The sequence below is a fragment of the Phragmites australis genome, chromosome 3 (genome assembly GCF_958298935.1).
Source record: "Phragmites australis chromosome 3, lpPhrAust1.1, whole genome shotgun sequence".
Taxonomy (NCBI): Eukaryota; Viridiplantae; Streptophyta; class Magnoliopsida; order Poales; family Poaceae; genus Phragmites; species Phragmites australis.
Genome location: NC_084923.1, coordinates 7,393,630 through 7,419,059, shown reverse-complemented (window position 1 = coordinate 7,419,059; position 25,430 = coordinate 7,393,630). Strand labels below are relative to the sequence as shown.

The window sequence follows — 25,430 nt, the reverse complement described above, 5'->3', positions numbered from 1 at the left end:
TCATCTGTTGGATGCCTTGTGTCTTAAGTTAATAGTTTTTTACATATGCATTTTATTAGTGCTTGTGTTAAGTTTAATCCTTGTGAGTAATAGGGTGGCGCATGCTCTGGCTGCGCTTGGTTGCGAGTGTCCTGTGGAAGCTGAGCCTGTGTTGGCCCGTCTATCGAATTTTATCCATGATTTGGTTGGCAGCGATTTAGAGGCACCTTCGGTTTAATGGAATCGTCTTTCCATTAAAAAAAAGGTTTTTTTTAGTTCGCTTTACACCTTAGCTAATTACTGGCGTCCAGACCCAGCATTGTGCAGATACTTGTTTAGCTCGATCGGTGACAGTCCAGGCCAGGTGCTGTGCTGCCTGCTGCACAGCACAGCCGAATGGACAGGACAGCCCTCTTCCTGAAGTATCTTCTTTGAGCTGCACAATCTTTTCATCTGAAGTCTGAACAACACGCTAACTTTTAAGTCTTCCATGAACCAATAGCCAAGCCAAGATCGTCAACCATTAGGAATTTAATCACCAAGGCACTTGCTTTTATGATGTTCATCTGATTCCATCAAGCCCAGTGACGCATGCATGGATATCAGAGATCATCTTACTCGCAAACAATTATATTGCTCTTACAACACAAGGGGCAGTTCGCTAGCTAGATTGTTACTCATCAGCGTTGGTCGACGTAAGCGATCGATCGATCCGATCAAGCGACGAAGGTGCCGTCCTTGCGCACCTCCACCTTGAGCACGTGGTCGTCCTCCTCCTCGCCGTCACCGGCGCTGCCCTCGCGGATCACCCGGAAGAAACAGGTGTCCCCGAGGTCGAGGCCGTTGTCGACGCAGAACTGGTGCCACCCGTACTTGAACTCCGTGCGGTCCCCGAGCACCCGCTTGCCGCGCTTCCGGTTCACGGCCCACGACCGGCCGCCCATCCGCGGCAACACCCGGCGCCGCCGCGCGTACCCGTGCGCGTCCTGGAACTCGACGGGCACGTTCTGCGCCGCACGCGCGTCGCACGAGACACGAGTGGTGTGATTACGATCTGCGCGAGCAAGAGAATTGATGTGCTACTGCTACGAACGAACGAGCCTACGTCTCACCAGGTACTGGTTTTGCTTCGTCCCAAGGTTGCACTGCCTCAGTGTCACGGCGAGATGCGACGGATCGGCGATGGACGGCGAGCCTCCGCCAGCGCCGGCGCCACCGCTGTTGCTTCCGCTACCTGGTGATGGGCAGAAGATTTTCTGTACGTTCTCTTTCTTTTTCTTTGATCATGCTGCCTGCTGCGAACAGAAACCGTGAAGGAATGAACAGACGTGCCGGCGGCGGCGGTGTGCGGGTATTGCTTGCGGCACGTGCTCCCGTCGAAGACGGTGACGGTGGACACGCCGGCGCCGTCGTAGCGTAAGACGAGCAGGTGCCCCTCCAGCAGGTCGTGGGCGCTGGCGAACTGTCTCCAGCTGCGGCCGAGGTACACGCCGTCGCCGCTGGAGACGACGTCCACGTCCCACAGGGGCCCTGCTCCAGCGAGCCGCAGCTTCGAGTCCCGGTGTTCCCCGAGCTCCCCCGCAAACTTAGCGGGCAGCCTCTGCGCACAGGGCGACCAAAGCAGCAATCACTCGCTCTTCACACCACGGCTTCCATGCATCTCGTAAGCTACTCAGAGCCGAAGATAAAAAAATCAGCACGCAGCAGGACGCTTACCAGCTTCTTCTTGGACATCCCGGGGAGCAGGATCTTGAAGAACTCGAACTCGCCCAGGTGCAGATCAGCCATCCCCTGCTCCATCGCCCCTGGGATCGGCAAGGTAAAGGTAAGGCCTCAAGGCCACCTGTATTGGGTCTAGAATAACAGGCAGAGATGGAGGAGAGAGCACAGAGATGTTGCAGAGGCCAGAGGGCGAGAAAGAGAGCTTCCAAGGGAGAGAGCTCTGTTCCTATTCTTATTTCTGAAGCATGAGCTAAGGGTATTTTTGGTACAGCTCCAATTCCTAGAGTAAAATTAGTGGTAGCTTTATCAAATGATAGTTTATAGTTTTCAACTTCTAGAGTGATTTCGTGGAAGTGATTCTTTAAAATAAACTATATACTGGTAAGCCGAAAAAACGGTTTACTATGATTCATTTCTCGAATAGAATCACTTACTCTACAGTATTAATCTTAAAGAATCACTTTAAGCTACATAATCACTTTATCTAGATAATCACTCCTCCTAAAGAATTTGGATAAGAGAAACTCTATCAAACATGTCCTAACTTTATTGGTGATGAGCTGCAGTTGTAAAATTACCAGAGCAAGCTCTCAAAAAAAAAAACATACCAGAACACATCGTATTCTTATTTCTGAAGCATGAATTCCCATTCTTGAATTTTTTTTACTGGTTAACCCCATCATAAGTAGATAAGACATTAAAATTTACTGTTCCACTTCAAATAAGTTGGATTCCTATTCTCGGAGTTCTTGCACAAGCTGCAATCCACATAGCACAAAGCATGAAAACCGACGTCTTGATATAGATTTATAGCTGCTATCCATCCAGTCAGTAAAGCGGAGAAACCCCAATCTCAGCCTAGGCATTGTGAAGAGTCTTCAGCGTAGAAGAGGGGGTCAGGTAAGGGGATCCTTTGCCCCCTCTCCTATTTGTTATTGTTGCTGACCTGTTGCAAAGCATTATAAACAAAGCATTTATGCAAGATCTTTTGGGAGCTCTAATACCTCAGCCTAGTGATGTTGATTTCTCTATTGTGCAATATGCAGACGACACTCTTTTGATCATGCAGGCTGATGCTAGGCAGCTTCTATGCCTCAAGGCCTTACTCCATACATTTGCTGAATCAATTGGATTGATGTTCAATTATCATAAATCTCTCATGATACCTATCAATGTTGCACAAGATAAAATGAAGAGGCTTGCGTCAGCCTTTGTATGTATAGTAGGATCCTTTCCATTTACTTATTTGGGTCTTCCTATAGGAACAACAAAACTAAGAATACATGATTTGACTCTTATGATGGACATAATGGAAAGGAGATTGACTGCAACTACATCGTTGTTGTCTTATTCAGGCAGATTGGAAGTTGCTAATACCTCCTTGTCATCAATGCCAACATATGCCATGTACACACTGAAGCTACCTGCTGGGTGATTGAATACATTGATTCAAAATAAAAGCAATGTCTCTGGAGAGGTAATGCTATTAATAAAAGGGAGGTAATCTTGCAGCATGGAACATGACGTGTTTGCCAAAACACAAAGGAGGCCTAGGAGTAATTAACTTGAGATTGAAGAATGATGCTTTGCTCCTGAAGCATTTGCATAAATTCTACCAGAAGAAAAACATTACATGGGTTAATCTTATTTGGAATAAATATTATCAGGACAAGATTCCCCATGCCTCAAAGGAAGTTGGCTCCTTCTGGTGGAAGGAAGTTCTGAGATTGAATGTGATATATCGTGGAATTACTAGATGTGATGTGAAATCGGGTGACACAGTGCTATTCTGGCAAGATGTTTGGCTCCATGAACCCATGCAACAAAAATTCCCATGGCTACATTCTTTTTTATTAAGGATGATAGACTTTCTATGAAGGCAGTGATAGGCGAGGAGGATATAATAGCCTTGTTCAACATCCCTCTAACTGAGCAAACCTATGGTGAGCTGCAAGCTCTGTTACAAGAGGAACAACATATACAATTGGATGACCAGCAATCTGACTGTTGGGTCTTCATATGGGAAAATCAGACTTATTTCCAACATATTAGCCCGCCCAAACCATTCATTTGGATTTGGGAATCAAATTATTTTCCTAGCTGCTACTTGTGGATAGGCTAAACACGAGAAATATTCTGAGAAGGAGAAATTTTAAACAGCCAGACTATAATTATGTCATCTGTCATCAAGGCGTGGAAGAAACAAGGGAGCATCTTTTTTTCCAATGCCCGTTCAGTGTAAGTTTCTGGCAGACCCTGGGCATACAATGGACGATAGCTACAGGTGTTTGCACTATGATCTCCCGAGCGAAGTTGTCCTTTCCATACCCTTTCTTCATGGAAATATTTATGATAGCAGCTTGGGAATTATGGAAACGAAGAAATGAATTCATCTTTGAGAACATGGCGTCATCGCATAGTCTCTGGCTCTTGAAGTTTAGAGAAACAGCTTTCCTTCATTTGATACGTGTAAAGCATGTAATTAGTCCTTCCATTGCTTCTTGGCTAGATTCATTTGTTTAGGTTCCCTTCCCAGGTAAGATCTTCTTACATTTTGTTCTTTGTACTCCCTAACCCCTAATCTTTAATAGAAAATTGCGCTGTGGGGATTTTCCCTACAATTCCGCGTAAAAAACAAAAGTATCTTCAAGAAACAGGCCCGGTCACTGCTTCAATTGGTAAGCAGTGCTTTTGGCTTGGCTTACCATTTACGTGCAACGAACAAAAGACTTGTAAATTCCATAGACTGGTTTGACAAAATATCACAATTATTGGTGGCTGTAAAACTACCAAAGTACAAGCATTTGATTTCTGAAAGCCTGATTTTCTTTTACTTCTGAAGTTACAAATTGTTGCATTAGTAAGTAGGAAAGTATTGATGCTTTGTAGTTACATCACCCAACCACACGCACGACACACACAAGAGAGAAGAACAGGCATCTCCAATAGTATAGCTAACAGCTATCTATAAGAAATATAGATATCACCTAGAGATATAGTAATAAATAGCATCTCCAACGGATTAGCTATAGCATTATCTTCAAAAGTAATATGGGTCCACAAATCATAGAGTTTGATAGACTGTGTGCATAATAGGAGGCGTGAGTAGACTTTTATCTCTAGTTAGTAGTCGACTTTTATCTCTATTCATTAACTTTTCCTACCACATAAGAAAAAACTGATGTAAGCAAACTTATAGCTAGCTGATTTGACACTATTGGAGATGCCATAAGGCACTCTCGCCCCCACATAGCTGACAACCGACAAGTGAAAGCGCCACTGATCATGTCCTGTTCACATCTGATTCTTTTCTCCTTTGCATCATCTGAGCCAATCCTGTGTTGGTGAGCACTCCAGGCTCAGTTGCCATTTCTTAGCTGCAGGAAGCAAAAGTGATGATAAAGATGGCCTTTCTCACAATCTCACTAGTAGCAGACAAAACGATGGTGATGTGCATCAAATGCAATCAATACATTACCATTGGAACACAAGATGTACAAGTCCACCGTCCACATATTGCAAATGTTCAAGCAAAAATCAGGGATTCAATTCATTTATGTATGTCATGCATTTATTGTTTTTCTTTGCCAAATCAGAGTATGGAATAGACTGATATATATACACAAAATCTACAATCAGTTCAGACCAATTAGAAAGAATAGAAGCCAAATAAATTCTAAGAAATCATCGCAGATCAATCCCTTCATCCAGGGCCGTGGAGCTCATCATAACATTTGAATCGATCTGCTTGTCGAATTTCTTCCTTCTGCGCGCCTCAAATTCTTTGAATCCATCCATCTGCAACAAGTGAGAAAAGGAAATATAATCAGAACAAGATTGACTAGGGTGCAGGAACCTGTATAGGCTTCATGTCACTTACTTCTTGGAACTGGTCCATTGTGATTGGGTTGTCGTGCAGCGATATGTTCTGAAGAGCCTTGCAGTCTTTCAGTAGGTTTTCTGGAAGCTGCAAATGCAGAGTTGAGGTTGGGTGACAAGATGCTTCTTATTTTGCAACAGCATAACAAAAATCAAGTGCATAATAATAAAATCAAATATCTCATAGTTAAACCAATGATCCTTGCCCTCGGGTGGTTGGTTCCACTAACTTTTCACCATAGAGGTGTTCAGTCCAAACACAAAATATATTATGTATGGGAAATTAGAAGTTGTTGAAGGGGTCAAATGAGTCCCTTTTTTCATACATACCTGACGAATTTTGTTGCCATTCAGAGATAAGGATTTAAGGCAAACAAGGTTGCAAATTGACGAGGGCACATCTTCGATTGAATTTCCTGAATATTTTGCTTGAAGGTTAGTGCTAGAGGTAGAGGATGCTTCCGAAATGAAAAACATGATGTAATTTGTATCTGTTTACAACAATATCAATGGCTAGATCTTCTTCAATCTATTTCACAAAAGGTGTATAAAAGTGGATGTGGTATCCCTTGCAAAATGGAATGCTGAAGCTAGCATAGGAGATAGGAAAGTGGAATGCTTCTGGAGCACTCATGTTTTGCTCTGGTGCATTGCTCTGTTTGTGTACCAAACAGAGTATGGGCCAGCTTTGCTCAACTCAGAAAGGGGAAGAGCATCCTAAGAAGCTATGGCTGTGGCATTCCAAATTTTTTTTAAATTACCAAATGGTAAGCAGGTAAAAATTCCATATGGGTTAGCTGTGCAACAGTATAACAGTCAACCTGAGTGCATGTGCACATGCAAGCAAAGAGGGAAGAAGAGAGAAATTGAAATGAGATCATGATAGCACTGCAGAAACTGATGAATTTACCATTGGCTTGCAATTCTTCCAGGGAATTGCAACCTCCAATTGATTCTGGAAGTGCCTTTAGTTTGTTATCAGATACATTAAGTAGCAACATCTGCATCAGGCAAACAAAAGATACTAACCCAGTGATTACATAACGCATTGGCCATTACAAGACAGAACTTCAGAAAACTTGCTGTTAATGCAGATAATTGATGGAATTTATGAAACTGAATTAGTTTCAGATAATGAACTGTAGGATCAACCTTTATTTTATTTTGATAAAACAAAAAGGTAAGAAAGACTTGCTCTGTTGTGATGCCTAAATTAACATCCATTACATCTGTAGATACTTTTGAGAGAACCATACATGAATTTTAGTGCTCGAGATGAGAACTTCCAAAAATAATAACAAACTTACATTGCGCAAATCCCCTAAACTCTTAGGCAGGCACAATAAAGAATTCTGACAAATAGAGAGTTGCTGAAGATTTGACAGAGAACCCACTGGATGGGACAAAAAAAAGGTTAGAAGATGGATGAAATACTAATTAGAATATCACAGAAGTTATAACTCTCTGCTTGCTAAGATGAGGGTTGTGCACCTAGAAAAATGCTAATAATCGTTATCATGTAAACATACAGTAACATCTTGCATGAATGCATGTTTCACGCTTGTTGTTAAAGAAAGGTAGGACTGCAGGAACTAACATTCTTCAGGCAAGATAGAGATCCTATTTCTGTCAAGTGTGAGGATTTTAAGGTTCCGCAGGTATCCAATGTTAGCAGGGATGTTTTCAATCAAATTACCAGCCAAAACCTACAGAAACAGAAAGAGACAACATAGTTCACTTCAAGCCACCATTATCAAAAAGCAAAAGAAACATCGGAAGGAAGAACCATTTCTTGTAAATACAGATCTCTAGTAAGATAATCCAAGGTGACTTCTAATAATGGAAACTCTTACAAGTCTTTGCATATTCACAAGTCGGCCAACTTCTTGGGGAACCTCAACTGCAACATAAAAGAGAATCAATTGATACTGCTCATGAGAAATATAAACATCAAAAATATAAAAACAACGCATGCAGTTTATATCTGGTTGAGTTATTGGGATTCAAAGTACTAAATTATGCCCAGGAGAGGTGCTAAGAATAAACTTTCCCAGTTCCCAAAAAAGATGAGAAAATTTTCTGCACAAACTGTGAATGAATTTCTTGCTGCGGGAACCAAATTGTAGCAGTTTTGCTTGCCCAAAGAGGCAAGTGAAAAAGAAGTTTCCTGCATCTTATACTGCTGTGCATAATAAAGGAGAAACAACAGATGACGCAGAACCAGTTCCTTTCTAAGTAAGTAGTAGCAAACGAGAGAACATCAAGTACTAATGTTGGAGATTAGTAAAGTATATGAAAAGCCTTTTTGTACTTGTAATCTTTCTATTGAACACTGAAAGGAACAAATAGCTACATAAAAAAATATGACTACCTAGCTTGTTGTTCGTCAAATCCAGAGTTCTCATGGAATTGCCCACCTGTAGAACTTCATTTGGTACTTCCTGCGAAAGAACACTGATATTAAACAACCCTGGCAGAGAAAAGTGTGATATTAAAGTAAAAGAAGTTTTCAGAGGCATCCTTGTGCTTTTAGAGGAAGCAACTATAGGTTGACTGTTGACATATATGCTATATGTTTCAAATATGATAGCTATATAACACAACAGACTCATATGGAAAAAAGACTGAACAAGTGCTGACATAATCTTGAATATTTCATGTTGTGCACCAGTGTAATATATCAGGAATTCAGGATCCCATATTCTTAATCTATCTTCTTCACCAAAAAACCCGCATTGAAATCTTACAAGCGGCATGGCAGGAGCTAAAGGGCTGAGCGCCTTATGGCCTTGACTTTTTCTTTAGCTCCTGGGTCGTTTATGTGTGTTTCTTGTTCCTGATGCCCCACCCCCACCCCTCTTTTGGTTTTTTCAGTTTTTGTATGGACCTTTTATTCCTTCTATAATGAAATGATGCGCAGTTCTCTTGCACGTTGAGTTATTTTATAAAATCTTACAAGCTGGCGAGTGGTGATTACAGGTTAATCACAAAAAGCCCCTTCAAATGCTAATAAAGAAGTACATCATTCAATAGTAATCGCAGTACACAAACAGAGGTGTGGGGAGCATAACAATGATTTGCAATACTTCAAGGCCAATACTGTACATCTTTAGCAATAGACCATGCTGCCTGCCTGAGTTATGAGGGGAGTTGCTTTTGTAGTTGTGTTGATAGCATATCCCTAAAATGTTCAGTTTTGGAGTGCAATGTACCAAAAATTTCCTACTTTTGCAGTTCTTCATTAGCATTCCTTTGGATCATCAAAACCTACCATTTGCAAATAAAAAACAATGGTTCCACAGAGTACGTCAAATGCTCCTTTTAGAGGCAACAAATGCTTATTAGTTAATGTCGTCGTGTACAAATTTCCCACAAGAAATGAAAAGGCAATACTCCACTTCCTGCTCCTCAGAGTCCAAACCTAATTCCCCATGGCTCTGCTCCTGAACAAATACAGTCAGCAGTCACACACTAATACACCATGGCTTTGTTCCTTTTCCTATTCAATTTGTCATTGGACGTTTGTACCAGTCATCACTTCCACTGTGCGACCTTGTTGTGACAATTGAATTAGGAACCAGCGGGGAAATCCTTGCCTTAAAAGAACATAGTCCAGAAAGCATAGTACAAACTGAAGTGAACTCATCACCGCAGAAGATTAGATGCTATCACTTGCAAGCCCGTTCGAAAACTATCACTTGCAAGATTAGTAGATTACACCTTTGTTCCACCTAGCAATCCTATAGAAGCAAAATAGGAAGAAATGACCTAGCTTTGGTTAACTTGACGACGATGCAGTACTATATCTTGAAAATCCCCAATCGAGGCCAGCAAAGAACGGCACCATTTCTAATCCTTTCACCATCGTATATTCGATTACGAATCGTACTAATTCAGAGGAACTAAGCAGGCACAAAATTGGGAATACCTACAGAACAATTGAGATAATCGCACGCAGGAGAAAATATTCTAATTTCTACAGCTAAAGGTTGGGGCAGAGAGCGCACGAACCTTCAATCTGGCGTCGCGGAGGGCGACGATCCCGGTGGAGCGCCACCGCGCGACGCGGCTGGCCGGGGAATCGGAGCTCCGGCTGCTGCAGCAACCCATCCCTTTCTCTTGGAAACAAAGGTTTTGCCCTTTTGCATGAAGTCGTCGTCGGCGACTTTGGAGGCGGGGCGGATGGCCAGACTGGGGCGGTGGGGATCTACCAATGGGGATTGGTTTGGTACCTCGCGCTCTCACCGCCGTGTGGGACCCTCGCAAAGCTGACTCTCCTCGCCGGACGGCAGGCCCGAGGGTGCTTACCTGGCGTTTCGGTTTTCTGAAGGCCGTCAGCGTGTACCGGCCAGAAAATTGGCAAATTACGCCTCCTAATGCATAATTTCTTAGCTTTGATGTTAAAAAACAAGCTTGTAATGTATAGTGTTTGTGGGTTGTTTCTTAGGTGTTATAGAGCAATTAATTGTTGCATGTAGTGTGATTAAAACTTTCATTTGGTTCATGTGGCCACTTGTGTTTCTTTTTTATTGTAGAAGCAAAAACTAGATAACTGATACATGTAGAAGCGAGATGATTTTTTATTGTTCCATATCAGTGCATCTCTTTCAATTAAAATAACACATTGACAAAAGATATGATAATCAAATAAATATTAATTTTTAACGTTCATACCAAATGAGATATATTACATAAAGAAATAGATAGCATCGAAATGATATAGTAATCAAATATATAAGTTACAAAGTAACATCATTCAAAGTAATTATGGTATTTTAATTTTGTCTAAACTTTTGCCAAATATGCCCAACTAAATCCTTTTTAAGTTGAATATGAGTTGGACGATCTCGAATCTTGGAATATTTCTTGGAATATTTCTCTAGTACTTTCGTAAATGCGAGCATATCCTCATGAGATATTTCTGTATCTTAAACGCCAATGTGCTCAGAGTCTCATTCAAGTCCAAGTCATGAGTATTAGCTACCTCTTCTTTCTCATCTTCTACTATCATATTGTGTAGAATTATGCAAGCTAGCACGATTTTCTCAATATCGCCTCGTTGCCTCACTCATACAAATGTACTGGTCAACGCAAAATACTCAAATGAGCTTGCAAGACACCAAATGCATGTTCAACATTCTTTCTTGCACCTCCTTATTTTTTTGTGCAAACAACTTATCCTTATCTGTTTGTGGCTTGTATATTGACTTGACGAATGTTGCCTATTCCGGGTATATTCCATTTGCATGGTAGTAACCACTGTCATATTGCCTCCCGTTAATATAGCTGCACTCGAGGAGCTTGCCCTCTCAACTCTCGATGAACAAAGCCGACTAGCTAAGAACATTGATATCATTATTAGATCCAGCGACAAAAAAAAAATGCCAAATCTAAAGACCATACGAAGCAATCATCTCTAGAATGATTGTAGGAACACCCTGATCACCGTGAGTGAATTGACCCTTCCATGCTACGGGACATTTCTCCTAATGCCAGTGCATACAGTCGATGCTTTCTAACATACATGGGAAGCCATGACTCTCGCCAATTTGCAACTATCGCTCAACATCTACGGTAGTGGGGCGTCTCAAATACTCACCACCGAACTTATCAATCACGCATTGTACGAACATCTTCAAATTGACTACAATTTCGTCGGTGATGGAATCTAACATGTCTACCTTGGCAAAGCAGATCTTCCAGGGTGTACAACTCCATTGGATCCATGGACTCAGTGCCACCGCGGCCGAATGTGGAAGCCTTGCTGCTTTAAGCTTCTTGGTAGACATATGTCGCTGCTCCTCTGTCACTATGATGTTGTTCTTCTTCGCAATGGTTTGACCTCCAATGGATTTGTCTATTCTCTCACCAAGCAGCACAATAACTTCTAGATCTTGCACCCTAGGTTTACCATTATGTTTGGCCTTGGCTTTATTTCTCCCAATTGGCCTTTGTAGATCTTGTGGGCTGACAACAGGTGAAGTGCTATCCTCCCCCACCACCAAGTTTTTACCCTTTTCTTTCACCATTTGTTCTGCATGTGCGCACCATTTCGGTTGATCTTTGAGAGTCCTCCACCAATGCACCATAGTAAAAGGTCTTTTATATTGTTCTGCATACAACTCAAGAGCCTTGTTTGTCCTTTGGTCGTCAGACATACTGCTTGCATAGGTTGTATTATCCGAACTCCAACAGCCATTGAATTCGTTGATTGTTGTCTTAATGCACTGCCAACAGAGTTTCAGTTGGCTAACTTCTCATTTGCGATCTGTTGGGTGGTGTTGTTGTACACATCAATAATATCTCCCTAAAATTTGTTATTCTTCTTATCATTATCATCGATTGGGTTTGTCGAATTTTTAACCCAAGCACTGACCTACAAATTGTAAAAGAAGCAAACTGTTAACATGGAACTAAATTATATTGTATACTCAATCTTTCAAAATTAAAACAAGTATTACATTACCAATCTAGCATCTTCTTCAGGTGTATAATTTAATTTCTTCACAGTCCTACCAATATCGACATTGTCCGCATCCTCAATGTTGATGGTGTTTTTTTTTTCATTTTGTTGGCATGGAATACCATTGACCGAAGGTATTGTTGGTGTTTGCAGTGGTGAGAATGTTGCAAAGGACTGTGGAACTCCAACAAAATGGAAAATTTCCGGTGTATTAGCTCCTTGACTAAATGAAATTGTGGTTGTTGTAAGTAATTCACGAAACCACCTGGTGGATGAAACCTACAATAATACAATGCACCAAAATTGGCTAATTTACACCAAAACTGAACATATGAAGCATCAATAACACAGAGTAGTGATATCCAAATTCAGAAAAAGCATGAGCCATTCCTTTTCAAGCATGAGCTATTTGACTCAAAAAATCACAATGATGCATCTATTTCTAATATATATTTGACAATTCGGTAAAAAGCATAAGCCATTCCTTTTCAAGCATGAGCTATTTGACTATAAAAATCAACAATTATATATCTATTTCTAATATATATTTGACACCGAGCAGTTATATACTACAATCAACACCTCCAAAGTCTCACTGTCACTAGCCTCTTTTCTGAATTATCCTTTGTATTTTAAAGTACAATTTCTACCCTCATGCACATTGCTGCTCAAGCAGGGAACAACCAATACTTAAAAGATAGCAAATATGAATCACAATGAGAAAGAGCATTAGTGGTTTTCAATTCAGAGAAGTTGAATACATCTAGTTCTTGTAAGAATCTATCTCTATTAACATCAGAAGTGTTCTTGTTTTCCTATCATTAGCACACAAAAAAATGTGTTCCAAATCACTAGAAAATCTATCTCCATTAAAAATGTGCTCATGCAATCTCACAACGGTACAAGACTACACTATAATACCAATCACCACTAGAAAATTTGGGAAAAAAAGAAATAAAATGCACATAGTTACCATTGATTTAGGGATTGGCTGTTGTGGTAGGAATCCAAAGCACAAGGACTGTTGCTTGACGCGATGACCCTCAAATTAGCGTTAGGGCCTTGGCTGGAAGTGCTATGAGGCTGCGACGGTGGCGACAGCCGAGCAGGTAGCGGAGGAGATGCCTCCTCACAGTCTCAACGTTTCTTCTCCCGACCACCCATGTGAATCAGAGGATTGCAACGGCGGTGGATCTTTACCCAACGGTGGCAGCGACGGAGCTTCTCCCAGGGATGGCGACAGAGGCGAGCTTCTCCCAGCTCTACGGCAGCGGGCTCAACTCTTGTCCAAGGATTGACGACGACATGGGAGATGACCATTGGATGGAGCAACAGATTAGCACAGATCAACAGGAGCGCATGAAGAGGTAACCGCAATGCCCCAACGCGGCCCCGTGCGATGTATTCGATGTTGATTTTCACAATTCGCTTGTTTCTTCAAGAAGACATCAACTGGTTCTCTCTCCTCATTAATTTGGTTACCACATCAGATTTTTACCTACATAGACCTCTCTTAAATGCCTAAGACACTAGCCAGGGTGGAGCCTTGGGAGAGGCCTTACTCTCTCTTCTCTTAGACATCAGCTAAGACATAATGCATTAGGAGTAGTCTTACAGAAGAAAGGAGCAATTACTTATATGCCACCGGTAAAACTCACAAATCTCTAATATGCCATCGTATGTCTATGACGCGTGAGGCTACCTTAGTCACTGACGTGTGGGGCCAAATGGTATATCAGGGATTTAAGTTTTAGCCAATGGCATGTGAGGAATTATACCTAGAAGAAATTAGCTGGTTGAGTCTTGAGATGTAAGACACCGCGTTGGGGCACTGCAGTTTCTTTCTTATGCTCTCTCTCCCTCTGCATTTGATCATTTATGCCCTCTGTGACACAAGCACTGCTTACCCCTCCTCTCCCTGTAAAGCAATATAATTGACCACATGACCAAAATGGTAGTTTTGATCATACTATATGCAACCATTAATTGTCTTGAAAGACCTAAAGAAATAACATATAGACACCATACATTGAAAGATTGTTTTTTAACACAAATTTCTTACTCTCCTTTAAGATATCACCTAAGAAATAAATCATTGGGAGTGACCTTATGAAACTTGCTTTGTTTCATTTAAAAAAAAAACAAATTTTCTTTGTTTTGGATGGCGTGACGTACTACGTAGGTCTTCGATTGGGGAGTTTCCACTCTAACAAGTCTCATCTGTTGAACCCAGTGGGAGTTATGGAGCGAGTTGATGAAGAGGACGAAAGGGATGGCATAGGCCAAATTCTAAAGGAGGATGTTGCAGAGGATGACCGATCTTCACAAGAATCCAAGCGCATGAAAAAAGCAGTTGCACCACAATCCGAAAACCCAATTGTTGGATCGGCAGGCTCCCTTGAGGAGTGCCGCCGCTCGTAATGAAAATCATAAGTTGGAACTGTCGAGGAATGGCCAGTGCCCTGGCAATTCTTACGCTTCTGGAGGTCTAGAAGCAATGGCAACCGAAGGTGTTTTTCTTGTCCGAGACACATCTTAACAAAGCAAGAGCAAAAAAGTTGAGGAAGAAAGTTGGGATGGACTTCATGGAAGTCTACGAAAGTGATGGTTTAAGTGGTGGTCTACTTTTGCTATGGTGTAGCTTAGTAAATATTTTCATTTGATTTATTCACTTGAACTACATTGATGCGGTCATAAACGACCCATACACCCATGTTTGGCGCTTCACATGCTTCTATGGTGAACCGAGGTGGGAGGATAGGGACAAGACTTGGGATTTTATTCACGATCTCCATCAACAAGGGAATATCCCCTAGGTGATTGCAGGTGACTTTAACTAGATCTTGTCCTAGACCCATACGAATGATGGAGAATTTCCGTAACACTCTGGCTGATTGTGGACTGGAAGACCTTGGCTACAAGGGTGACTTATTCACGTGGCGACGTGGGTGAATTTGTGAAAGATTGGACATGGCCGTCTACAATTCAAGCTGGGCCAATCTATTCCCTGGTGCCGTTATGGTCAATGCAGAGCATATTAAGTCTGACCACATACCACTTGTTCTACACATGGAGTATGAGGTGAGCCCGATTGTCCGGTCATCTGGTGGGCTGAAATCTTTTGAGGCCAGATGGCTTAGAGAGGAAACAATAGAGGATATTATTAAGACTGTGTGGGACAGAGCTTGCATGGAGCCTACGTTCGCTGCACGTACATTGTCTGTCCATGCAGAGTTGCATGCTTCGGATCGCTCAACGTTGAAAGCACCCAAGAAAAGAATTGAGGAGCTAAAGAAGGATATGGAGTCTTTTCGTGCTGGCCCACTGACATATGACTCCATATTCCAGCTAAAAGAAATTCAATTTACAATAGAAAGCCTCCTTGAGCAAGAGGAGATTTATTGGATTCAAAGAGGCTGATCCAATTAGTTAAAACATGGTGACCACAATACGGGGTTCTTTCACAACTTTGCTACCACGAGGACGAAGAGAAATCAAATAAAAAAGTTAAGGAATAGTGAAGGGGAATGGCAGGAAGGTAATGATGAGCTTAGGAGATTAATTATTGCTTATTTCTCTAACATGTTTACTCTTGAGGTTTTAGAACCGATTGGCAGCATGTTGGACATGGTGAAGTCGCGCGTCACCCCTAATAAGAATGGGGTGTTGCTTGCACCCTATACAACTAAGGAAGTTAAAAAGGCACTCTTTAATATCGGGGACCTAAAGGTGCCCGGACCAAACAGTCTTCATGCAGTCTTTTACAAAAAAGTTCTGGCACTTGATTAAGGATGATCTTGTGCACAAGGTTCTCGATGCTATCAACAGCGGGGTAATACCTGCCGGATGGAATGACACCACAATAGTTCTAATCCACAAAGTTCATAATCTAGAGGAGATGACTTAGTCCCGTCCCATCAATTTATGCAACATCGTGTACAAGGTTATCTCTAAAATCCTTGTGGCACGATTGAAAATTCTCCTACTGGAGATTATTAGCCCCACTCAGAGTGCTTTTGTCCCGGGTAGGATTATCATGGATAATGTTCTTGTGGCTTATGAAAGTCTACATACAATGAAGATGAGGACGATAGGGAAAATTGGACTGTGTGCGATTAAGTTAGATATGCACAAGACATATGATAGAGTGGAATGGATTTTTCTGAAAGAAATGTTATTGAAGCTTGGTTTTGCAAACCAGTGGCTAGAGCTCATTATGGCATGTGTTACCTCTATCCAATACAATATCCGGTTTAACTCAAATATAACTGAATCTTTCACTCCCTCATGTGGACTGAGACAAGGGGACCCTCTTAGCCCCTACCTTTTCCTGTTGTGCACCGAGGGCCTCATAGCGCTCCTAACAGATGCAGAGGAAAAAGGAGAACTATCCGGTGTGAAGGTTTGCATGGATGCTCCCGCTATTTCAAATCTCCTCTTTGCAGATGATTCATTAATCTTGATGAAAGAGGATACTCATAATGCTCAATGCCTGAGGCGCATTCTTGATGAGTATTGTAGGGCTTCTGGATAGATCGTAAGTGAGTCCAAGTCAAGCATATAATTTAGCCCAAACACAGATGTGGAGGTGAAGACAGAGATTTGGACCATTCTTAATATTTTGATTGGGACTTTAACTAACAAATATTTGGAGCTGCCACCCAGAATCGGTTGGGATAGATCTGACTGCTTCCAACATCTCGTGGATCAGGTGTGTCAAAGGATAAATGGATGAAAGGAGAAGACCTTGTCCCCTGGAGGCAAGGAGGTGCTACTCAAAACGGCTGCTTAAGGCATACCCGCATATGCGATGTTCGTCTTTAAGTTCTCTAAATAAATTTACAAGGGCATAATAAACGTGATGTCACACTATTGGTGGGGTGATGATGACAAACAGAGGAGGATGCACTGGTTTGCGTGGTGGAAGATGTGTGTTCCAAAGAATCGAGGAGGTGATGGAGAGCAAATAAATATCTGGGAGGACCCATGGATTCCAAGTAGCCCTTCTCGTAAAATCATCACTCCAAAGGGGCCAAAAATTTCGTCCAAGGTTAGTGAGATTATCAATCCACACTCTTGCCAATGGGATGAAGAAATTAATACGAGATATCTTTTGGGGAGTTGATGCGGATCGAATACTTCAGATACCCTTACCCAACGGGGACATGGAAGATTTTCTCGAACGTGAAACCGTGCTGAGCTCTCAAGCAGTGGGAGGGGAAAGTGATCCTAAACGAGTCATGAAGGGGATGACGAACATATCTTGTCTCCACATTGGATCCAGAACAGGATCAGAGGGATAAAAACCGCACAAAGATAGGAATTTTTTTCATGCGCTCTACATACCATGTCAAATGGGAGCATCAACATGGTGCAAAGCTCAGCAGGACACATGGCAATAGTGATTCCTAGGCCCACCCCATTTGGCGTGCAGTCTAGAAGATGAAAAGTGCCGAAGAAGGTAAATATCTTTGTCTGGAGAAGCCTCCATGGTACTATTCCTTGCCTAACTATCTTGAGGAACATGCACCTGAAAGTTCCTTTGTTGTACCCGATGTGTAATACATGGGAGGAAGATCTTCGACACACTCTATTTAATTGTCCCCGTGCGGCGGGGGTGTGGCAGTCTTTGGGCTTGCAAGAGGAGATAGCACAGGCTTGTGACGTTGACTAGGCAGGGTAAGCGGTTCTCGAGTTCTTACTTTGCAATGACCGAGCAAAGCACTCGTATCTGGGCAATGTGTTGGTACAGGAGATCGTGGCTATTAGCTCCTAGTACATCAGGTGGGAGCGACGGCAATTGGTAAACTCTGAACCGATCCAATCGCCCCTCAGAACCGCGATGCCAGTTCAGGTGCTTGTAGAAAATTTTGTAAAAGCTCAAACGAAGGAGTGCAAGATTCGGCGCCATAATTGGATTTAGCCAAAGCACGAGGCTCTTGCACTCCGCGAAAGCCTGTTGCCGGGTCGGAGGATTGGTGGCCAATCAATTGTAGTACACTCGAACTACCTGGAGGTCATTGACACGATGAACAGCGGACCCGATCATCTACAACTGATGTGGTCATTTACGATGATTTTTCTACCTGGCGAAGGAACTTGGGAAGGTTGTCTACGAGCATTGTCCGCGCGAGGCGAACTGTGTAGCTCATTAGTTAGCTAAGAAAGCCTGGGATCATCCGCCGGATGTGTGGTTGGAGATCCCGCCAGATTTTATTATGCCTTTTATCATGAACGATGTAACATTATTTGAAAATTAATAAAGCTAGGTGGATGACCTTTCCTTAAAAAAAGTTCAACAGGAAGTTCCAGATGTGCACATTATCATCGAACAATACACATATGAAATTGATAGCACCATGCTTCGCGGGCATTTCGCGGGAGCACCAAGTCACCAACACAACACTGGCCATCGCCTTCCAAGTTCCAACACAGAAACGGAGGCCCAGCTAGCTTAAATTAAAGCCGCCCGCGCGGTACCCACTCCGCTCTCCCCACGCCGACGCCGACGGCACCGAAGCACATCCTCCAGCAGCGCGCCCACAGCCTCGTACGATGACCCTCCCTCCTCCACCGCGCGCCGGGCGCGCTCGCCGACCTCCCCCGCCCTCCGCCGCAGCGCCTCGTCCGCCATTGTCGCGCGCACCCGCTCCGCCACCGCCTCCCTGCGTACCACCACACCGCCCAGTTCCTCGCATCCCCACACGTACCCCCTCTCCGCGCCCACGGCCACGCCCGTGCCCGCGAGCCCCACCACCAGCGCCTCATTATAGAACTGCTCCGCGAACACCGGCCACGCAAGCACCGGCACCCCCGACGCAGCAGCCTCGGTCACCGCGCCCCAGCCGCAGTGCGTCACAAACGCGCCCACCGCCGCGTGCCGCAGCACCGCCACCTGCGGCGCCCAACCCCTGATCATCAGCCCGCGGCCTGCCGCCGCGGCGTCTATGTCATGTAGCAGTGGCACGTTCTTGTCTCCGACGACCCACACGAAATTCGCGCCGGAGTCGGCGAGGCCCATGCCGAGCTCGGCCACCTGCTCGTGCGGGAACCGGGTGAGGCTGCCAAAGCAGACGTACACCACCGACCGCGCGGGCTTCGTGTCGAGCCACTTCAGCACGCGCGCTGCCTCGGCAGCTGCGCCCACCTCCGCGCCGCGGCCGCGCTCCAGGGTATCGTCGCCGTCGCCGTTGATGAGGCAGACCGGACCGACGGCGAACACCGGCTTCCCCGTGTCCTTCTCGTAGTGCTCGATGAACCTCCGCTCGAGGTCCGCGAACGAGTTGACGACCCACCCGGCAGTGGCGCGCTCGACGTCGAACATACGGTTCAAGAACTCCCGCGAGTGCGCGCCCGGGAGCGTCGCCTCGGCGAGCCTCGACCTGGTGAGCCGCACGGTTTCGGGGAGGCCCGGCACGAGGAATGGTTCGGTGTCCGATGCCACGCCGTCCTGTGGGCTGTGGAGCAGCAGAGCGCGTTGTACCGAGAGCGCGAAACACCCCGTGCCGGTGAACGCGTACCGCGGGATGCCGAGCTCGGGGGCGGTGGTGGCAGCCCAGGGGAGGACGCCGTCGAACACGACCGCGTCGGCAGGGTGGCGGCGCAGGAGGTCAGCGAAGAGCGGCGCGAGAAGGTCAACGGCGATGGCGAAGGGCCCCGCAAGCTCGCGGTTTGGGAGGTCGTCGGCGCTCTCGTGCCCTCCGGTGAGCCCAGCTGCCTCGGCGGGCAGCGTGAGCGCGTGGATGCGGATGCGCAAGCCCGCGGCGGCCGCGCGGGCGACGGGCCCGCCGAGCCTGGCGGCGTTGGCGCGCGTGAGGACGAGCGTGGCGTCGGCGCCGCGGGACGCGAAGAGGCGGGCGAGGTCGGACATCGGCAGGGCGTGCCCCGGCGTCGGGAACGGGATGAAGTACATACGCGGCGCCGCTTCGTCCCCCGAAGACGCCACCGACGACGACGACCGCATGACGCAGGTAGGCGCAAGGAGAGCTGCGATGGCAATGGCGATCGGACGAGTGAAATCTTGGCGGAGGTCACACTGTGCTGCACGGTGGATGACACACGCAATGCGCAAGCTTATATGTATGCATCGCCTCTGAAACGCAAAGATGGTGTTTTCTGAGGAGAACAAAGATGATGTCGATACAGAATGGCGGGAAATACGATTACCGTCTTAAGACTGTCGGTTTTAGTTTGCAAACCAACATGACATGCGTATGGCATTTCTTTGGCTCTACCAACCTGACTATCCGAGTTACAGAGACTTGTTCTATTTTTTCAGACACTGTAGAGATTAAATATTTTCCTCCTTGCTCTTATGCTCTAGGTCAGAATAAGTCAAGAAAGATTTTTTTTTAAAAAAAATTGAATGAATAAGTTCTCTCCAGGACAGCCTTGACTATCCTTTGCTGGTTTGTGCAGTTCTCTCCAGGACAATATTCTGCACTAAACACATAGCAAGGGTTCATCTGCTACTCTGAAACAACGAATCTAACTAACAGAAAACAAGTATAACCTGAAATAAGTAGTACTGACTGCTGAGTATTGCATTGCTGATTTTCTGCATTAAAATGACTTCAAATGCACAAATACAAGTATACCTTAGTCAAATTATAGAAATCATCTGATAAATCTTTCTGTTATTCATTTATCTGTAACGAGCCAACAAAGGCAATCCATATGAAGTGTACAGTCAAAACAAAGCGGGGCAAACGACCCCTGCCCACTGTGATCTATATAGCTGGCTATAGCAGATGAAAGGTAGGATGTTGGAAGTAGTTTGTAGAGTCCTAGAACAAAGAAAACGACCAGCAACGACCTGCCTAGGATTGTTACCACTTAAGCCACGGCAGGCATGTCCTTGAGCCAGCGGTCAAGGGGCTTCCCGATGGAGTAAACAATGAAGCCGATCTCCCGTATCTTCTCAGGGTCAATTACATTGCGGCCATCAAACAAGAACGCCGGCTTCTGCATGTTGTCATAGATCTTCTTGTAGTCAAGTGTCTTGAACTCATCCCACTCGGTCAGGATGCAGATACCATGCGCCCCCTTGGTGGCTTCATAAACATCCCAGGTCACAGAGACCTGCTTCACTGCGGTTGGGCTCATTTGCTGCAGGTGGATAGGGTGGTCCCAGTCGAACTTGTTCATTGCAAGGTCACGCTGGATCTGGTCCTCAGTCACCTGTGGGTCGTAGATGCTAATCCTGGCCTTGTCTCCAATAAGGCCCTTGCAGACATCAATGGCAGCGGTTTCCCTTGTGTCACCGGTATCCTTCTTGAATGCAAAGCCAAGCACTGCAATCTTCTTTCCAGAGACAGTGTTGAACATGGAAGACACCACACGGTTCACGAATCTGCTCTTCTGGTAGTCATTGATCTTGATAACCTGCTTCCAGTAGTTCGCAACCTCAGGCAGTCCATTGCACTCACAGATGTACACAAGGTTGAGGATATCCTTCTGGAAGCAGGAGCCTCCGAAACCAACACTAGCATTCAAGAATCTGGGTCCAATCCTTGAGTCCTTGCCAACAGCATAGGCCACCTCTGCCACATTGGCACCAGTGGCCTCACACAGAGCAGAGATTGCATTCACTGAAGAGATCCTCTGAGCCAAGAAGGCATTTGCTGCAAGCTTCGACAACTCAGCTGACCATAAGTTGGTAGTGAGAATTCGATCCTCAGGGACCCAATTGGCATAGACATCCTTCAGGGCCTTAACAGCCTTCTGGCCTTCTGGAGTCTCCCGACCACCAATGAGCACACGGTCAGGCTTGAAAAGGTCCTCAATCGCTGTGCCCTCCGCAAGGAATTCTGGGTTTGAGAGGATCTGGAAGTTGATTCCCTTGCTATTGTGTGTCAAGATCTTCTCAATGGCCTCGGCAGTCTTGACAGGGACAGTGGACTTCTCAACAACAATCTTGTCAGACTTGGCCACATCAGCGATCATGCGGGCTGCACTCTCCCAGTAGGTTAGATCCGCAGCTTTGCCAGCCCCAAGACCACGGGTCTTGGTTGGTGTGTTCACAGAGACAAAGATGATGTCAGCCTCAGCAACATGCTTCTCAATGTCATTGCTGAAGAAGAGGTTCCTGCCACGGCACTCCTTGACCACTTCATCAAGGCCTGGTTCATAAATAGGGAGTTGATCGCTGTTCCATGCTGTGATACGCGCAACAGAAATGTCGACAACGCAGACTTCAATAGCAGGGCATTTAAGCGCAATGACGGCCATGGTTGGGCCACCAACGTATCCAGCACCAAGGCAGCATATCTTCACCATTTTGCTAAATGCCTAAATCTATTCAAGTGACTGCATATGGAAGATGAGAATAACATCATTAGTGTCTCAGTAAGCATGGTTCACGGTGACAAGAGTATCATTGTTATGACATACATTATGCACAAATGCTAAAGGATTCTAATTATTTTTTCTTTCGGATATTTTGACAAAAAATGTTGGGAGCTGCAAAAGAACTACTAAGGTGATGACATTGAAGCAGTTATTTCAGATGCTGATATTAAGGTGTACATGATTTCTGGTTTTCTTCAGCATTAACAGATCAGTTTATTTGCTGAAAAGCTGACAGCAACCAAATAGTTAATGACAATGCAACCTTAGTTGTAGCTTGAAAGTTGATATATGATACAGTACAAAGCAGTATATGTCGTATATCAATTTGCAGCTGACATTTACACTATTGAAGAATATCAATCTGATGATACTTGTTTGAACAGACGTCAGTGAATAAGTTCTTGCCACAAGCCACTGATTCTGTAACACCCCAAAATTTCATAATTTGGAATGTTAATAGTTAATATTAGAAAAATAGTAATTTCCTAAAAATTTTGAAACTTTTACAACAATGAATTATGAGCTATGGTTATTTTCTAAAGACAACAAACATTTTCATAAGCTAAATATAATTTTATTAGGCTCGGATTAATCTCTATTGCATGCTAGAATTTTCTTAGATTTAATTAGTTATTTTTGCTATTTTATTTAGAGTTTATTGGCTTTCTCAGCGCACACCATAGAAAGTGTGTAAGGTATTAAAGGGTACCGATGGACAAGTTGATCATGTCTCGTGAGTAAAGTATACAATCTCTGTAAAGTGTAAAACTGATTAATCAGCAGTGCTCACGGTCAAGAGCGGTATGTAATGGCACACATGATTAGTATTTAGGATATGTGGATGTGTTTTGGGAAACGGTGGTGAGAACTATGGTTGGGTGGTTGGAACCCTTGGATATGATTTGGGTGGTTGGATCCCCCGAATAAGGCAAGGTGGTGGGAACCTTGGTCTTTTGAGGATATTTAATTATTCATGTTTTTAACTTATTGCTTTCAAAGTTATTTCTAAATAAATATCACATTAACACAAATATGTCTATATTATGCCTTTCTTGAATTCGGCTTTCATAGTGCATTTCTACCATAACTTGCAGAGTACGACATATACTCAAACTTGTCGATTCTCCACAGTAAATGTTGCTCAGTTGAAGACTACGTGGAGTATGTTGAAGATGGTGTTGTGCTCTAAGATCACGTGTTTCCAGTCAACCGCATGTGGGATCGCCCAAGGGGCAATTGAAGATTTTATTTCAGTTTCCGCTGCAATTTTCTATTTTGACCCTTAAGGTCCCTTTTGTAAGACTCGGATAATTCATGATAATAAATCGATATTGCTATGATTATTCATCTATGACATCATTGTGTGTATATGATTGATCTTGGCTATACACATAGCAGAATCTGGACTGGTTTCTTGGTCCGGGTGTGACAGATAATGCCGAGAGCCATCTTGTTGGGCATGTTAGTTGATTTACATATTCCATTTTTTAACCAACAGCCGTTTGATACCATATATAGACAAATAAGGAACCCAGGTCACATGACATATCTTGGAAAATTAACCACATAAAAGCCATCAAATGATTTCATTGCGTAGTTGACTAGTTGTGTATGGCAGAGATTAATGATCAAGTACATTTTTTCAGTGCAGTAGTTTGACATATTGATGCCCACAGGAGATTATTTTTTTTAGACTCTGCGCACTGGAGATCTAGCATTTCCTGATAAACAAAACGTGCCAGTTTGACCCACTTGTTGGCAGTACATCTTATGGCGACCATTTTCTCACTGATTTCATAGAAAAAATCACCAATTTTGACACACTAGGAATACTAGACGCAGCCCGGATCCAACAGTTTACGCGAACCAAAATACGTCTGACAGTCCCCCCGTTGCCCCCCCCCCCCCCCAAGCCCCCAAACAACGAAAGGGAATACACTACTCCGCGTCTCCGCCACGCAGCAAACAAATCCGCATAGAACTGTACGGGCTGGCGTATCCATTCCAGAAAGAAGATCTTGGATTTGAACGCTCACAGTCACAGCAAAGAGACGATTTTCAGCAGAACAAAGCTGCGCTAGCTAGGCGGGATCGCCGGATCAGGAAAGAGAACCGCGACGGAGAGAGGCGTACCTCCTGATCGATCCGGCCCCGGCGATGCCTCCCCGCTGTCGCCGCGAGATCTGGATCTGGCTGGGGAGGGAGTGGAAGAGGAGTCTCCGGTCCCTGTGGCCCGTGGGGGAGGAGGGAAGGAGCGGCTTAAATAGGAGGCGCGAACGCAACGAGGCCTGACGCCACGCGGCGTCAGTTTCTCGGCGTTTCTTTCCACCTCGCACGTCACCCAATGCCTGGACTCTGAAGTGCAGGCTTCCATGGCACGTCTAGTCCGTAGCAATGGCGTGCAGCCCAAACCACCGCTGAGAAAAGATAGTGGTACAACCAGCAAAAGTTACTGTACCATTAGATAAGGTTTTTTTGTTATTTTCAGCAGCTATTTAAAATATTATTATAGTATTCTCTATCACTATTATAATATCTCTCATTCCATCTATACTTAACAGTAATCTTATATTTCATCTATTATTTTCTCTCTTATACTAAACGATTTTTTTTAACCATTATAACCGTTAAAGCAACATTGTTTTTTAAATGTTCATCTGATCCTGCATAGTAAAAAAAACTTGCTGCTTCTATACTTCCACGACGTGCACATGAGATATGAGATAGCCAGGGACTTTCAGCCGCTACATTTGCCGATCGCTGAAGTGGGAATAGCGTGTCTACAGGGATGCCGATCCAAATAGCGTGTCTGCTGAAGTCGAGTATTTTCATACGGTCGGTAAAAATACCGATGGCCAGTCGGATGGCGTCTCCGCTGGAGATGCTCTATACCGGAAGCTTACAGCTCTCCTGTCCTTCTTTAATATTGTTCTTTTAAAATATCTACTGAAGTTCAGTGGTTATTTTCAAAATCTAACACGTAGGATCAGATTTTTTTTAGGTTGTTTTGTGTTTATTTCTTAAACTTTTACAGAAG

General features: G+C 44.1%; 5 protein-coding genes across 5 annotated transcripts; 1 reads left to right on the top strand and 4 right to left on the bottom strand.

Moving 5' to 3' along the window:
- Positions 1-471: 471 nt before the first annotated feature.
- Positions 472-1,924, bottom strand: LOC133911889 (B3 domain-containing protein Os03g0212300-like). Its single transcript, XM_062354343.1, has 4 exons — positions 1,696-1,924; positions 1,316-1,579; positions 1,092-1,235; positions 472-986 (listed from the first exon to the last, which is right to left on the bottom strand). The coding sequence occupies exons 1-4, from the start codon at positions 1,777-1,779 to the stop codon at positions 696-698; spliced, it is 783 nt and encodes a 260-aa protein (XP_062210327.1). The 5' UTR covers positions 1,780-1,924; the 3' UTR covers positions 472-695.
- A 3,300-nt stretch (positions 1,925-5,224) lies between these two features.
- On the bottom strand, positions 5,225-9,799 carry LOC133911888 (plant intracellular Ras-group-related LRR protein 7). Its single transcript, XM_062354341.1, has 9 exons — positions 9,592-9,799; positions 7,952-8,021; positions 7,434-7,480; positions 7,178-7,286; positions 6,888-6,973; positions 6,491-6,581; positions 5,911-5,996; positions 5,582-5,668; positions 5,225-5,499 (listed from the first exon to the last, which is right to left on the bottom strand). Exons 1-9 carry the CDS (start codon positions 9,688-9,690, stop codon positions 5,386-5,388), a joined length of 789 nt encoding a protein of 262 aa, XP_062210325.1. The 5' UTR covers positions 9,691-9,799; the 3' UTR covers positions 5,225-5,385.
- A 5,214-nt stretch (positions 9,800-15,013) lies between these two features.
- LOC133910472 (uncharacterized) lies at positions 15,014-15,463 on the top strand. Its single transcript, XM_062352860.1, has one exon. The coding sequence runs from the start codon at positions 15,014-15,016 to the stop codon at positions 15,461-15,463; it is 450 nt and encodes a 149-aa protein (XP_062208844.1).
- Positions 15,464-18,497: 3,034 nt separating this feature from the next.
- Positions 18,498-20,155, bottom strand: LOC133910471 (UDP-glucose flavonoid 3-O-glucosyltransferase 7-like). The gene has a single exon (XM_062352859.1). The coding sequence runs from the start codon at positions 20,004-20,006 to the stop codon at positions 18,498-18,500; it is 1,509 nt and encodes a 502-aa protein (XP_062208843.1). The 5' UTR covers positions 20,007-20,155.
- Positions 20,156-20,650: 495 nt separating this feature from the next.
- Positions 20,651-24,696, bottom strand: LOC133911887 (UDP-glucose 6-dehydrogenase 4-like). Its single transcript, XM_062354340.1, has 2 exons — positions 24,527-24,696; positions 20,651-22,351 (listed from the first exon to the last, which is right to left on the bottom strand). Exon 2 carries the CDS (start codon positions 22,319-22,321, stop codon positions 20,879-20,881), a length of 1,443 nt encoding a protein of 480 aa, XP_062210324.1. The 5' UTR covers positions 22,322-22,351; positions 24,527-24,696; the 3' UTR covers positions 20,651-20,878.
- Positions 24,697-25,430: the final 734 nt, after the last annotated feature.

What these genes read in the sequence shown, in the direction of transcription:
- LOC133911889 (XM_062354343.1), bottom strand. Translation starts at nt 1,779, where the DNA reads ATGGAGCAGGGGATGGCTGATCTGCACCTGGGCGAGTTCGAGTTCTTC. An exon ending in AATACCCGCACACCGCCGCC is followed by an intron (nt 1,236 to 1,315) that starts GCCGGCACGTCT and finishes GAGAACGTACAG; the next exon opens with AAAATCTTCTGCCCATCACC. An exon ending in CGAAGCAAAACCAGTACCTG is followed by an intron (nt 987 to 1,091) that starts GTGAGACGTAGG and finishes CGTGCGGCGCAG; the next exon opens with AACGTGCCCGTCGAGTTCCA.
- LOC133910472 (XM_062352860.1), top strand. Translation starts at nt 15,014, where the DNA reads ATGGCCGTCTACAATTCAAGCTGGGCCAATCTATTCCCTGGTGCCGTT.
- LOC133911887 (XM_062354340.1), bottom strand. Translation starts at nt 22,321, where the DNA reads ATGGTGAAGATATGCTGCCTTGGTGCTGGATACGTTGGTGGCCCAACC.
- LOC133910471 (XM_062352859.1), bottom strand. Translation starts at nt 20,006, where the DNA reads ATGCGGTCGTCGTCGTCGGTGGCGTCTTCGGGGGACGAAGCGGCGCCG.
- LOC133911888 (XM_062354341.1), bottom strand. Translation starts at nt 9,690, where the DNA reads ATGGGTTGCTGCAGCAGCCGGAGCTCCGATTCCCCGGCCAGCCGCGTC. An exon ending in CTCTATCTTGCCTGAAGAAT is followed by an intron (nt 6,974 to 7,177) that starts GTTAGTTCCTGC and finishes TGTCCCATCCAG; the next exon opens with TGGGTTCTCTGTCAAATCTT. An exon ending in CAATGGACCAGTTCCAAGAA is followed by an intron (nt 5,500 to 5,581) that starts GTAAGTGACATG and finishes CACTTGTTGCAG; the next exon opens with ATGGATGGATTCAAAGAATT.